This window comes from Carlito syrichta, unplaced genomic scaffold (genome assembly GCF_000164805.1).
Source record: "Carlito syrichta isolate Samal-C Ts95f unplaced genomic scaffold, Tarsius_syrichta-2.0.1 Scaffold287936, whole genome shotgun sequence".
NCBI classification, from domain to species: Eukaryota; Metazoa; Chordata; class Mammalia; order Primates; family Tarsiidae; genus Carlito; species Carlito syrichta.
Genome location: NW_007232032.1, coordinates 208,549 through 223,524, shown reverse-complemented (window position 1 = coordinate 223,524; position 14,976 = coordinate 208,549). Strand labels below are relative to the sequence as shown.

The 14,976-nt window shown below is 40.4% G+C and overlaps 1 protein-coding gene across 4 annotated transcripts in view; it reads right to left on the bottom strand.

Annotated features, from left to right (window-relative positions):
• Nucleotides 1-14,976, bottom strand: part of USP33 (ubiquitin specific peptidase 33) — a 49,985-nt gene that overhangs the window by 26,531 nt on the left and 8,478 nt on the right. For all 4 annotated transcript variants that reach the window (XM_021710021.1, XM_008053170.2, XM_008053171.2 and 1 more), the window contains exons 5-11: nucleotides 14,177-14,279; nucleotides 12,190-12,259; nucleotides 9,629-9,742; nucleotides 8,791-8,869; nucleotides 6,915-7,329; nucleotides 4,609-4,749; nucleotides 1,265-1,377 (exon numbers count right to left, since the gene is read on the bottom strand). In XM_021710021.1, the coding sequence (XP_021565696.1) occupies nucleotides 1,265-1,377; nucleotides 4,609-4,749; nucleotides 6,915-7,329; nucleotides 8,791-8,869; nucleotides 9,629-9,742; nucleotides 12,190-12,221 (894 nt within the window). In that variant the 5' untranslated portion in view covers nucleotides 12,222-12,259; nucleotides 14,177-14,279. The remainder of the gene's footprint in view (nucleotides 1-1,264; nucleotides 1,378-4,608; nucleotides 4,750-6,914; nucleotides 7,330-8,790; nucleotides 8,870-9,628; nucleotides 9,743-12,189; nucleotides 12,260-14,176; nucleotides 14,280-14,976) is intronic.

The following is a 14,976-nucleotide window of genomic DNA, read 5'->3' as shown; positions in this document are numbered from 1 at the left end:
GAAGTCAACACTGGGGTGGCCATGAGCAGCCTGGGCGACAGAGTGAGACTCCAACTCAAAAAAATAAATAATAAATAATAAATTGCTGAAAACATTTCTGATAATTCTATTAAATATTTAGCACCAGGCGAAGTAGGGACCAAAGGGAGACCCAAGCTTTACCTGTACAATGACCACATGTATACCTAATTCTGAATTATACCCCATGTCTTTAAAATAAAAAAATTAAAAATAAATAAATGAATAAACATTTAGTACCAAATAAACCACTTTAAAACGATCTGCTTGGGCATGGTGGCTCACGCCTATAACCCCAGCATTTTCGGAAGCGGAGACAAGAGGACTACCTGAGCCCAGAAGTTCAAGACTAGCCTGGGCAACTTGGCGAGACCTCATCTTACAATAAATAACAAAAAAAAAAATTAGCCAGGCATGGTGGCATGTACATGTAGTTCCAGCTACTTGGAAGGCTAAGATGGAAGTATCACCTGAGCACAAAAGGTCAAGTATGTGGTAGCCATGAGCATGCATGCCACTGCACTCCAGCATGGGCAACTGAGACTCCAACCAAAAAAACAAAAACAAAAAGATGACCCTACTGAAAGTCCTTAGATTTGACTTGAGATTCTAACACAATAATTGAAAACTTAGTTCTGATTTTAAGACACCATTTCATTTTCATTAATTATATTCATGATTGCACTGAAGTAAAACTATTCTTAAAGAAATTTTGAGGGATGTGGTTGTTATTAAAGAACTTATGATGATTTTACTGCATGCCCTTGTTATCATGTACGAATGTGACACTACATTTTTCATCTGAGCTCCCACCTAAGAATATTTACAAGCCACAGTATAACCACATGCAAACGATACATTCACCGCCTGAGCCATGAACAACAGTTTACCAGCATACTAACTCTACCAGCTTTGGGAAAAATAAACATGTTACCAATTCTTGTTGCTGGTCACTTTCACATATAACCGAAACAGAGGAAGAACTTAGTAATTTTCCCACTAACTCAAGACTATCCTTTAAAAGGGATGATGCTGTTACTTACAAAGAAGTAAATTCTACTTCTAGAATTAATGTATCCTGATGCAAACACAAAAAATGCATAAATAACAAAAGAAACCATCAGACAAAAAACACACATGTATGATTATCAACAACAAAGAGAAGCAATTAAACTAGTCACACCATTTTATTAAAAAAGAGGACTTGACAGAAATGTCCTGTGGATTCCAGTTCCCTCCTACTCACCCTGTCACAAGTCAGACACTGCACTGAACTGATGATTGTTCCATCGAATATGTCTGAAATAACACTTCTGTATTTCTTGTGCTGTTTTTTTCTTTTTGGAGATGTAGATGGAACTAGGAATGAAAAACAAGTGTATCAAGTCAGGTGAGAGAAGAAAGTGCAGAACGTTAAAAAAAAAACAGTAGTTCCTTTAACATTTTTCGCTAGCATCTTTAACTATAAAAATTACTGTGCTAAGGGACTTTTCCGAAATACCCTTCAAAAGAAAATTACTTAAATAAAAAAAAGAAAAAAGAGCCAGGCGCAGTAGCTCACGCCTGCAATTCCAGCACTTTGGGAGGTGGAGGTGACAGGATTGCCTGAGCCCAGGCGTTTGAGACCAGGCTGGGTAACGTGGGGAGACCTCGTTTCTACAACAAATCAAAAAATCATCTGGGAGTGGTGGCACCCACCTGTAGTTCCAGCTACTTGGAAGGCTGAGGCAGCAGGATTGCCAGAGCCCAGCAGGTTGAGGCTGCAGTGGCCATGAGTGTGCCACTGCACTCCCACCTGGGCAAAAGAATGAGACTCCAACTCAAAAAAGAAAAAAAGGATATATGATCCTTGGCCTTCATAAATGTACAGACAGCAGGCTGAGCACAGTGCCTCACGCCTGTAATCCTAACACTTTGGGAGGCCGAGGTGAGAAGATTGCCTGAGCCCACGGGTTCAAGACCAGCCTGGGCAACTTGGAGACACTGCATCTCTACAATAAATTTTTAAAAATTAGCTGGTTGAGCCGGGCTCGGTGGCTCAGCCTGTAATCTCGCGCCTTTGGGAGGCTGAGGTGAGTGGATTGCCTGAGCCCGTGGGTTCGAGACCCGCCTGGGCAGCGAGACCTCATCTCTACAGTAAATCAAAAAATCAGCCAGGCATGGTAGCGCATGCTTGTAATTCCGGCTACTTGGAAGGCTGAGGTGGAAGGATCGCCAGAGCCCAGCAGGTCGAGGCTGCGGTGGCCGGGAGCGGCTACTGCACTCCAGTCTGGGCGACCGAGTGAGACTCCAACTCAAAAAAAAAAAAAAAAATTAGCTGGCTGTCTGCAGTCCCAGCTATTTGGGTGGTTGAGGTAGAAAATGAAACAAACTCGAGTTAGCACAACACTCAGGGCACTTTTTCCATTTGCAAAATGAATTTAGTTATGTCACTGGGATGTTTACTTACATGTTCTAGAAGTCAAAGGAAGAAGGAAAGAGTCAAGAAAAAGGGTTCAGTCTCCCCGTCTTGATGTCAGAGTAATTTTGCTTTTACTTGTTTATTTGATTCCAATTAAGGCTTTATTTGAAGAAGAGATTCTGTTACTAAGTTTTGAAAGGTCTTTATATATTTCTGGATTTAAGACCTTTGTTAGCTATATAATTTGTAACTATTTCCTCCTGATCTTATCTTTTCATTCTTTTAACAATGTCCTGGGCCATCTCAACATTTTTGGAGGCTGAGACGGGAGGCTCACTTGAGCCCAGGAGTTCGAGATCAGCCTGGGCAGCATAGAAAGACCTGGTCTCTACAAAAAAACAAAAGAGGAAAATTAGCTAGGCATGGTCCTAGCATGCCTGTAGTCCCAGCTACTTGGGAAGCTTAGCAAAAGGATTGCTTGAGCCCAGGAGTTTGAAGCTGTGGTGAGCCTGGGCGACAGAAAATTTAAAAAATATAAGAGTAACAAAAGAACAAAAGAATAGAAACAATGTCCTTTCCCAAGAAAAAACTTTAACTTTTTTCTTTTACGGATCAGGCTTTCATGTACCTGTACATGAATGTTTAGAGCAGCCTTCTTTATAACTGGCAAAAACTGGAAACAATTCAAATGTTCCTCAAAGACTGAATGAATCAACAGTGGTACAGGCATACAAAGAAATACCATCAGGCAGTACAAAGAAACAAACTGCCAGGCTCCGTGGCTCAGCCTGTAATCCCGCGCCTTTGGGAGGCTGAGGTGAGTGGATTGCCTGAGCCCACGGGTTCGAGACCCGTCCAGGCAGGCGAGACCTCATCTCTACAGTAAATCAAAAAATTAGCCAGATGTGGTAGCGCACACCTGTAATCCGGCTACTCGGAAGGCTGAGGTGGAAGGATCGCCGGAGCCCAGAAGGTTGAGGTTGCGGTGGCCAGGAGGGGCCAGTCTGGGCGACAGAGTGAGACTCCAACTCAAAAAAAAAAAAAAAAAAAGAAACAAACTACTCAGACAAGCAGGATGTGACTGAACCACAAATGCACTAAGCTAAGAGAAACAAGCCTGTTTCAAAAGACTACACATTTATGGGCATTCTGAGAAAAGGCAAAACAACAGCAAGACAGGACAGACGCGCTGGACACAAGGTGGGCAGATGAGGTGATTCCAAAGGAGCCAAAAAGGGAACTCTGAGGAGTCACATTGTTTTTTACTCTCTCCATGGCAGTGGTTATGAGATTCTAGGCTTCATGGGCTAAAACTCATAAAGCTCTACACAAGAAGTGAATTCAACTGTATGTAAGTTTTTAAAAATGTAAGCTGGGCTCGGTGGCTCAGCCTGTAATCCGAACACTTTGGGAGGATGAGGTGAGTGGATTGCCTGAGCCCACAGGTTCGAGACCTGCCTCAGCAACTTGGTGAGACCGCATCTCTACAATAAATCAAAAAACAAATTAGCCGGGCGTGGTAGTGCGCACCTGTAGTTCCAGCTACTTGGAAGGCTGAGGCAGAAGGATCGCCGGAGCCCAGCAGGAAGAGGCTGCGGTGGCCGGGAGCGGCCACTACACTCCAGTCTGGGTGACAGAGTGAGACTCCAACTCAAAAAAATAAATAAATAAATAAAATGTAGTATCAGCTGGGCTTGCTGGCTCAGCCTGTCATCCCAGCACTTTGGGAGGCCAAGGGTTCCTGGGTTCGTGACCAGCCTGGGTTCGTGACCAGCCTGGGTTCGTGAGCCCCTGGGTTCGTGACCAGCCTGGGCAACTTGGTGAGACCTAATCTCTACAATAAATCAAAAATTAGCTGGGCATAGTAGCGCACGTCTGTAGTTCTGGCCACTCAGAAGGCTAAGGTGGAAGGATCACCTGAGCCCAGTGGGTCAAGGCTGGGGTGGCCGTGAGCATGCCACTGTACTCCAGTTTGGGCGATGGAGTGAGACTCCAACTCAAATAAATACATAAATACAAATAAAAATATAGTACCAACACACAGAAATTTTTACTCACAGTTGTGTAAAATCATGCTGTCAATTTTAAAGATCAAATAATATTTCATGATTGACACTTTCAATTACCAAATATCAAAATCAACACTTTAAGACCCAAAGCAAAGGAAACAGAATAGGGAACCGTTTTACCTTTCTTGTGTGGGGGTGCCAATCCTGGCCACAAATTGCCTGATCTAGGAGGGCTTGCTGATAAACGTGGATTAACACCTTCATTTGATGGAAGGATCTGAGATGTAGATAGGTCATTCAAATGGACATCAGTGATATATTCTGTAATATTTAAAATTTGTATTATTAAAAAATAGCAAACTTATTCCACCTGTCCAATGTTAATTAATTTAAAAGTTTCTTAATTTGATATTCAGAACACAATTAACACTAACTAGTGTCAGATGAAATATTAGGTTGACAAATTGCTTGCTAAGCAAAACAGTAATTTTTCCATCTTGGAATCCAATTAATGTTTATAGCATTACTGTTGTAGACAATTCAGTGAGCAGTGGAAATACAAAGTCAAAGAAGATCTTATTTGTCCAAATATAGTATTTAAAAAAAAAAAAAGATATTCAGGACAGTTTTTTAAAAGTTTAAAAACCATGTGGGAGAAAAAGAAATTATTCTCCCAAACTAACATAGTAATCAAAATCAAACAAGAAATGTAGGCATAAGGCAATCATAAGTCATTTTATTCTTACTATAATAAAAGAAACTCCTTCATCAGAAATGGTCCTTTTAAAAAATTAAATTATAGGCCAGGTACGGTGGCTCAAGCCTGTAACCCCAGCACTTTGGGAGGCCAAGGCAAGGACTGCCCGCGCTCAGGGGTTCAAGACCAGCCTGGGCATCTTGGTGAAATCTCGTCTCTATAACAAATCAAAAAACTAGCCAGGCATGGAAGCGCGTGCCTATAGTCCCAGCTACTTGGAAGGCTGAGGTGGAAGGATCGCCTGAACCCAGCAGGTTGAGGGTGCAGTGGCCGTGAGCATGCCACTGACTCCAACTCCAAAAGAAAAAAAAATTAAATTATAAGCTGAGTCAAGAAAATGTAAATCCCAAGAGAGCTATTTTGATTGTTGTTGGATTCCTAGTGCCTAATGTGTATTCCAGGTCAAGATAGCATGCTCAAAAAATATTTGAGTGAGAGAACTGCTCTTAAGAGCTAAGAGAATGTCTTCAGGAATATTTCCAGATAATGCAAAATCATTTTTCACAACAATATTTCTCAATATTTCAACAATAATTGAATCAGAAACCATAATATTGAAGGTAAAAAAAAAAAAAAAGCAAAACAGTGACTTTCTAAACAGAATAAAGTTAATGTGATCTAGGTCAGAGGTTGGCAACTTTTCGCTGTAAAGGGCAAGATAGTAAATATTTTAGATTCTTCATGCCATATGGACTTTGCCAGATTTTTTATCATCAGGCTTTTAAAACATGTACATACCCATACTACTAATTTACGTCATTCCCTGGTTACTGTGTATAAAGAACAAACCTGTTAGAGAGCCATAAAAGACCAGTGAGTCCTTTCACCAGGTTTCAGTTTTTGACAAAAGGGCTGGACTGCAGTCAAGGCTCAGCCTTTCAATACTGGCATCTGACATATTCACTGACTAAGCAACTTCCCAAAAGGTCAGTATAATTAAGGAACCTAACCACCCAGCACATTCCGGCCTAGAAGGCATCCATGCACTGCACACAGGTGAGCCACAAGATTCCTAGTCAAGAAAAGATGCCTCAAGAAGGAATTTCAGATTTGTTCAAACACCTAAATATAGTGACTCCCAAGTTTCAATAATTACAGGAGACAAACTTTTTCATGTTATCTGTCTGCCACTTATTTAAAGAACACACAATTTGAACCTCTGTGTATTAATTTTGTGTGCTTTGGAAAACTAAATACTGCATTAAGACAAGACAAGTTAACTCTTGAAAAGATAAAGGTATGCAAAGCAATTTAACTCAACTCTCTCTCATGTGGCCACATGCTCTCATAGCAGGTTTCATTACAGTTAATTAACCTCCTCAATAAAACACAACCGATGTGACCCACTCACAACAATTTATATCTAGTGGTGAATATAATTAGAAGACTGCAATTTGGGTTATTTTGTTTTCCAGGATTTCAACAGAATTTGCTTAAAATTAGAGGGAAAATTCTGAGGAGTTCAAATTTCTAGATGACTACATAATTATTTAAAAGATTTCTAACGAAATGTTTAGTTCAAGAAGAGGACAAATTTCTTGTATACTTAAGTGACCCATAAAATTCCTCCTACTCTCAGGTTCCAAGACTGTATGACTTTTACACACACATACAGACATTGCTAAACAACATTTCTACTAGTTAGAAATCCCTAAAGTAACAGCTGTTCAAGCACTCACTGTCCACAAATGAAACAGTCATTTTCATGATCAAATTACTAAGTTGTCACCTGCTCTGCTGTGTATCTGCACTTTGACAGTTTCCTGGTTGTTCAAGTCGACCATCTCAGACAAAGAGTCTCGATCTTTATCTAAGTCTCCTTCAGAATTTGCTTTATTGATCTTATTGCACATCTTCTCTTTTTGCCAATCTTTGGACATTTCTGAATTGTTCTCTTCATCCTGAATTAACATTGTTGTTTCATTGTTATCTTCGGAAAAGCCTCTGGAGCCATTTTCATTTTCTGCCTTCTCACTGCTGCTACAAGATTCACAAGACTGGAAATCTACATCTGACGGGTTCTTGTCTTCCTCCATCGTCTCCTCGGTGGTTAGAGTTGGAGGATCTTCCTCGACTTCCATGACCTGCTCTTTCAGTTCTTCATGAAGCAGGTCCATTAAACATCGAAGGAATTCTTGAGCATCCTAATAGATTAGCAACATAACGTTACCACTTCATTACATGAGTACATGGACACTTCAGGGGAAAATACACAAGATACGGTTACCAACTGACTTTACATATGTATAGCACTATGCTAAGAAAATGCCCATTTGTAGAACATAAGGCACTAAAGGGATGGGCCATACTGAGTTCTAAAAAGCTATGTAAATAAAGGTTTTAATAAACTGAAGAAGGTCTAAAGGTCAGCTTCTGCTGTGCGGCTATTCATAAACTGGAGTGATAAGATGGAGAAAACGAGCATCTGCCTCAAGTGACAACTGAAATTCAGAGAATGCCCTAAAAGTTTGGATTACATTAAAGACTTATCCACCCTTGTACCGTATCTCAAAAAAGAAAAATCCCTGAACCAACCTGCAGTACTTACTGAAAACACAAATTCCTGGTCTTAGCTCACAACACCAAATCACAAACTTTGAGAATCCAGAAATTTGCATGGGAGGAAATGAAAAGGGACAGGTAATGGGTTGGGGTAGGAAATGTGTGCAAAGACCAGGTATCAATCTCAGAAGGTTTATTTTTTAAGTTGGGGATCTCACTGTGTGTCGCCAAGGCTGGGGTGCAATAGCATGATCATGACGACCACAGCTCACAGCAGCCTCGACCTCCTAGACTCAGGATATCCCTCCACTTCAGCATCCCGAGTACCTGGGACTACAGCTGTTCACCACCAAGCCCAGCTAAGTTTGTTTATTCTTTTGTTAGAGATGAGGTCTTACTGTGTTGCCCAGGCTCGTCTCAAACTCCTAGGCTCAAGCAACCCACCTGGTTTGGCCTCCCAAAGTTCTGGCATTACAGGCATGAACCACCACACCCAGCTGAAGATATTATAAAAAACTACCATAATCAAAACTGTCATGTGCTATTAATTTAAAAAAAAAAATCCAGTCAATGAAACAGATCAAAAAGCCCAGAAACAGATTCTATCATATATTTATATACACATAAAAAATCAACAAAGAAAATTTTAAATCAGGAAGAGAATTCTTACATGTGTACAGTTTGGTACGATTTCTTAGATGTTTATGAATAAATAAAATAAATTTGAATCCTACCGTAATATAAAATAAATGACAGATGTATCAAATAATGTAAAAAATGAAAACATATAGAAAATATAGGTTAAAATTTCTGCTCTTTGAATGTGAAATTCAAAACTAACAGCACTACACAAAGTATAGTGGTATACTTACCCACCCCCAAATTTAAAAGTTTCTAGGAAAAAAATACATAATAAAACTAAAAGAAAATTGGAAACAAACAATAAACATGATAAAGGGTTACTAGTCTTGGTTAAAAAAAAAAAGAAAGAAAAAAGACACAAGTAGTGATGACCCAAAAAGATACACAGACAAATAAAAAGTATGATGGCATTTTCTGAATTTAAGATTATTAGGGTTATAAATGAAAAGCAATAGACTAACCTGCTGAGAATATCCCCTAAATGTTGGATTTACAGTTTTAATTCCTTGAAACAGATTAGTAGGCACAACAGATCCTGGCCTGAGGCAGAAAACATTTTTAAAGAGAGATTTTTGTGATTTTTAATTTTTATTTTCAAAATTAACAACCAAGAATTCAAAATGATAAATAAATGGAAAACTGTGTCTCAAAAAAATCATTCAAAATTTCCCAGTATCGTGTCTCACAGGCGCATCAAGAAACCCTGTCACTGATACTGTAAATGATATTTATTGCTATCCTCCCCAATTAAATGCTTACACTCCACTGCACAATTTTTCAAAAATGCAATTTCCTAAGTAGTTTTAAAACAAAATTATTAGCATACTACAGCAAACAATCATTTTTCTCAGGCTAAACTTTAGAGCAAATAAACATAAGCAGGAAAACATTCATAAAGGTACTTAGGGTCTGATTTTTTTTTTTTTTTTGAGTTGGAGTCTCACCCTGTCTGTCACCCAGAATGGAGTGCAGCGGCCGCTCCCAGCCACCGCAGCCTCGACATGCTGGGTCTGATTTTAACATCATGAGAACAAATACTCCTGCATTAAACTCAAAAATGTCAGTTACAGCAGCTTCAGCAGTTCTATACTGAACTACCAGTACAAATATTCTTAAACTTCTAGGAAACCTTCATTGAGACGTTGTTTCAAATGTAACATGCCTGAATCCAAACTGAACTGTCTCAAATCTCTCTCTCTCTTCCACTTTTTCAGCTCTATAAATAGTGCTGCATCCTTTTAATATTCACACTATTCATTCAAAATTATAATCAAGACGACAAATATGTGACGTACATACCTGCTTTTATGCCACAGTTCTGTCATTAGTTTCAGGTAACTTTTACAAATGGCTGGTTTCTTATCTGTTCGAGCTAGTCCTCCACAATCAAGAAAAAACTGTGTCAAAGGAGGGCTAATTTTAAAAAGAGAAAAAAGTCTGAGTGAATTCAAGGCTTAATACTGATTAATTTCTAGTCATTCAATGAGCCAGCACACACACTGCTGTATCTCTTATTTCTTTGCTTATTTTCACAGCTTCTTCTTCATTTCTTCATATTTTTTTCTTCACTTTTTTGAGCTTAGAAAATATAGCTTATATAGAAAGTAAATTAGAAAAAGAGAAAGTAAGCTGGGCTCGGTGGCTCAGCCTGTAATCCCGCGCCTTTGGGAGGCTGAGGTGAGTGGATTGCCTGAGCCCGCAGGTCCGAGACCCACCTGGGCAGCGAGACCTCATCTCTACAATAAATCAAAAAATCAGCCGGGCGTGATAGCGCGCGCCTGTAATTCCGGCTACTTGGAAGGCTGAGGTGGAAGGATCACCAGAGCCCAGCAGATCGAGGCTGCAGTGACCGGGAGCGGCCACTGCACTCCAGTCTGGGCAACCGAGTGAGACTTCAACTCAAAAAGAAAAAAAGAAAAAGAGAAAGTAGATTCACCACCCCAAGGTAGGGGAGGGGGCCAAAGCTTAAGAAAACATGGCCTGACCATAGCTCAAAGGGCACATGGCCACACCATAGCTTAGCAAGGCAATGGCCACAACGGTCGTGGCAATGACCTAGCAACGACAACTCCATTTCTTCATATTTGAACAGAGCTCGACCTATTCCAGCCAGATTTGGCCCCATCACATCATGATGATGTCATACCATGGTGCCAGACCTGGCTGACACCTTCCAGTTTCCTCACAACACCATCCAAACAGGTGACAACCCCCTCACTCTTGAACAAGCCTTCTCTGGACTACCATTAATGCGTTTTTCCTTTTTATCTCTCTGGCAGCTCCTTTTCTCTCTTTATTGCTCTTTTTGCTCTTGAACATTTAAATGTAACACTTCCTCAGAACTTGATCCTATGCCTTTTTCTCTTTCCTACACGCGCTCTTCCTGGATGATCTAAAATGTTCACCTAAATGTCAATGGGGGCCAAACTCACATAAAGTCAACCATGTCGGCTGGGCTTGGTGGCTCAGCCTGTCATCCCAGCACTTTGGGAGGCTGAGGCAAGTGGACTGTCTGAGCCCACGAGTTCGAGACCAGCCCGGGCAACTTGGCGAGACCTCGTCTCTACAACAAATCAAAAAATTAACCTGGCGTGGTGGCACGCATCTGTAGTTGCAGCGACTTTGAAGGCTGAAGCTGAAGGATAGCATGAACCCAGGAGGTCGAGGCTGCGGTAGCTGTGAGCATGCCACTGTACTCCAGCCTGGGTGACAGAATAAGACACTGACTCAAAAAAATAAAGTATGCTAGATTATTCAGCCATCCTGTTGTAAAACACTTCAATGCTGTCCTATGACACTGAGAATGAAGAACTAACTCTGCACTGGGCTTACACACTAGGCCCACGTAACTGAATGCCAACATCACACTCAAAGGAAATGTTCGTTGGAGTATTTCAAATTTTGGATTTTTGGATTAGGGATGCTCATCCAGTAAGTATAATGCAAATATTCAAAAATCCAAAACACTTCTGGTCCCAAGTATTCCATATAAGGGATACTCGACCTGTGTATGTTTGGTCTCCAAGAATCACTTTAACATTCAATCCAAAGGAAAGGGCAATGACAAAGTCAGTGATTTCTGAATTCTGGTCCCAACTCAATGCATCTAAACTTAAGAGCAATATCCCCCAGTTTATCTACTTTGTAGGACTGTGCTTAAGAAAAAAATCTGACACCTCATCAAAAAGGGTACCTGCATAATGAACATTTGTATATCTAACCCTGAATTGTACCCCACATCGTTAAAATAAAAAAAGAAAAAATTTGAATGCTTTACTAGAGGCTTTCCACCTGCAGAAAAATATAAGATGCTTTCATAGGATCTCTGAACTAAAAATCTGAAGAATTAATTAGTTCAAGCTCCTTATTTTCTAGATGTAAAAGACAAATAACTTGATCAACAACACACAGCTACCTGGGGTCTACACCAGGACCAGCAGCCTCAGGAAACTATAGGCACACACAGTTAACCCCACAGGGACAGCAGTGGGTTATGTTCCAAGCCAGATTCTTGCCGACTCTACCTTGAGAGTTGGCCAACTACTACAGTAGCAGTTTTCTGCTCAAAAAAGGACTTTAAAAAATTGCGCAGGGGCAACCCCTTTGGGCCCCCTCCCGCTGTGGGAGCTTTTCTGTTCTCAATAAATCCTGCTTTCTCAAAAAAAAAAAAATTGCGCAAACAGAGTACAGTGGTTCATGTCTGTAATCCCAAGCACTTTGGTAGACCAAGGCAGGAGGATCACTTGAGGTCAAGAGTTTAAGACCAGCCTGGACAACACAGTAAAATCCCCGTCTCTAAATACAAAATTTTAAAATAGTTTTTTAAAAATTATACAAACAAAATTAATTTCTCTGCTTACCAATTAGAAAGAGCCTGCAAAGCTGCGTTCATGTAACAAGTATTTCCAATATTTTTCAAACCTGTAAGACCTAGCAAGGAAAAAATACAAGTGAGGTCAACATTCAATGACACAAAATGACTCAATTTTTTGGGTGAGTACTAAAGGCCCCAGACTACATTAAGAATCATGATAACACAAAACAGCAACTCTAACAACTCAGAGAGGTCACACTTTTAGAAACTTACAATTATCAAATTTAATTGTAGATAAATTCAAAGATTAAATAGTTCAACCTTTGAAAACTGCACAGGAAGAACAGCCTTCCCTAGTATATAACTAAGAATAGACATTGTTACAAAGCACTAACTGGTACTTATATTTCTCATTATGTGGTTTAATTCCTATGAGAAAACAGTGTAATGGGAATGCAAAAAGCTCACGCCGTGATAGACATCTTCTCCCTATTTGAATGATCTGCATCGAAAGTCACATTTTATTAGGTTGAACCATAGGAAACTGCCAACAAACAATGTACAAAAATGGCAGTTTCCTGTGGTTCAAGGTAATACAATAAAGCAGCCATTGAAGCAACTGCCATCTCCTAAATGAATTGACTCAGAAACACAAAACCAAACATCACATGTTCTCACTTATATGTGGGAGCCAAATGGTCTCAAAGATGAAAATAATATACACTAGGGACACCAATAAGATTAGGGTTCAGAAACTCCCTAGGGGACATAATGTTCACAATCTGGAGAAGAGCCAGCTGAGATTCAATCCCCACCAACACACAGTAGGTCCATGTAATGATCATGCATGTGTACCCCTGAATCTAAAATTTTTTTAAAAGAAACAACTGTTATCTCTTCCATATATATTCAAGTTCACTTTCATCAGTTTACTCCACTATGAAAAGATGAAGTAACAAATACTTCAAGGAAAATCATAAATGTTATTTGGATTTGGAGCAAAACCAACTTTAAAACTTCTAAGAATCTCTAAAGCATGGCTGAATTAATGCTTGCTGATAAGTATCCAATAAAATTAACAGTGTAAAGCCGGGCTCGGTGGCTCAGCCTGTAATCCCACGCCTTTGGGAGGCTGAGGTGAGTGGATTGCCTGAGCCTGCGGGTTCGAGACCCGCCTGGGCAGGCGAGACCTCATCTCTACACTAAAATTTAAAAATTAGCCAGGCGTGGTAGTGTGTGCCTGTAATTCCGGCTACTTGGAAAGCTGAGGCGGAAGGATCGCCAGAGCCCAGCAGGTCGAGGCTGCGGTGGTCGGGAGCAGTCACTGCACTCCAGTCTGGGTGACAGAGTGAGACTCCAACTCAAAAAAAAAAAAAAAAATTAACAGTGTGGACTACATTAATGGGCTAAAACCCAGAAATATTTTTAAAATATTACTCACGTCTTCTCACATTAAACCTACACCAAAGTGTTAATTTCCAGATAATAACCTAAACACATACTAAACAAACCCTAATGTCAGTTGTATAACAGAACTTTAAAATGTATACTAAGAGCTATGGGCCTAAAAGGATAAGGAAAGTCCCCCTAGGCCAGCTCTCCTGTAGGGGTTGAGCGTAGGGAATGGCTGCAGAAGCAGTGAGGTCCGCACAAAATTAGGGATTCCCTCTCCACATGAGCGCTGCTAAGGGGACACCTTCATACCTCCCCATCAGTCCCCATCACTGACAGGTCATGACAGAAACAGGGGTTGACAACCACTGTTCCAACACTTCAAAAGACAAGTTAAGCAAGAAAAAGATCGTAAGGTCCAATTGCAAAAGAGTAATCTGGATACCAGCATTGACAGGGATACAGAAAAAACAAAAGTTTGCTCGTCATGCAAATGAAATTTTACTGGGCTAAACTTTAGAGTTCTTTTTTTCTAATTATCAAGTCCCTTTTGCCCCCATCTGGAAATTTTCACATTATACGTTTTCCTAAAGAAATGGGCAGTGTCACACAAAGGCTTGTTACATGGGGAGTTATTTTACCTCTTGCCTTAAGCTCATCTTCCTCTTCCACTTCTATGTCCAGATCATTAAAGACAGCAACCAGAGGAGTTTTCAGTGTTGTATTACTAGGTATTTTAAAATCCTTAATAACAAAAGATAGCAAACTTGAGCAAAGCCTTAGGTTAAAAAAACCTTAATTTTAACTGTTAGAACATCTATACCATCAAAACTGTTAACAAATGTTATTTTAATAGCAGAATCCTACAAATTCGTGGCAATAGTAATTACAGCAAAATTTACATTTATATTTTGAGTGAAGTAAGAACCTACACTAGGTAATAGCATGTAATCCTAGCTTTATTGACATATATGAGCCCAGCACTTTAGTAGGAAGAGGCAAGAGGATTACCTGAGCTCAGGGATTCAAGACCACCTGAGCAATATGACAAGACCAATATGACAAAATCTCGTCTCTACAATAAAACAAAAAAATCAACTGGGTATGGTGGCACATGCCTGTGGTTCCAGCTACTTGGAAGGCTGAGATGGAAGAATCACCTGAGCCCAGCAGGTCAAGGCTGCAGTGGCTGTGGGCATGCCACTGCACTCCAACCTGGGCGACGGAGTGAGACTCTGACTCCATAGAGCAGGCTAGAGTGAGTGTCATGCTCACGGCCAACCTAGTGTCGACCCGCTAGGCTCCAGCAATCCTTCCACCTCAGCCTTCCAAGTAGCCGGAATGACAGGCATGCGATACCATGCCTAGCTAATTTTTTAGTTATTGTAGAGACAAGGTCTCGAACCCATAGGCTCAGGCAATCCACTCACCTCGGCCTCCC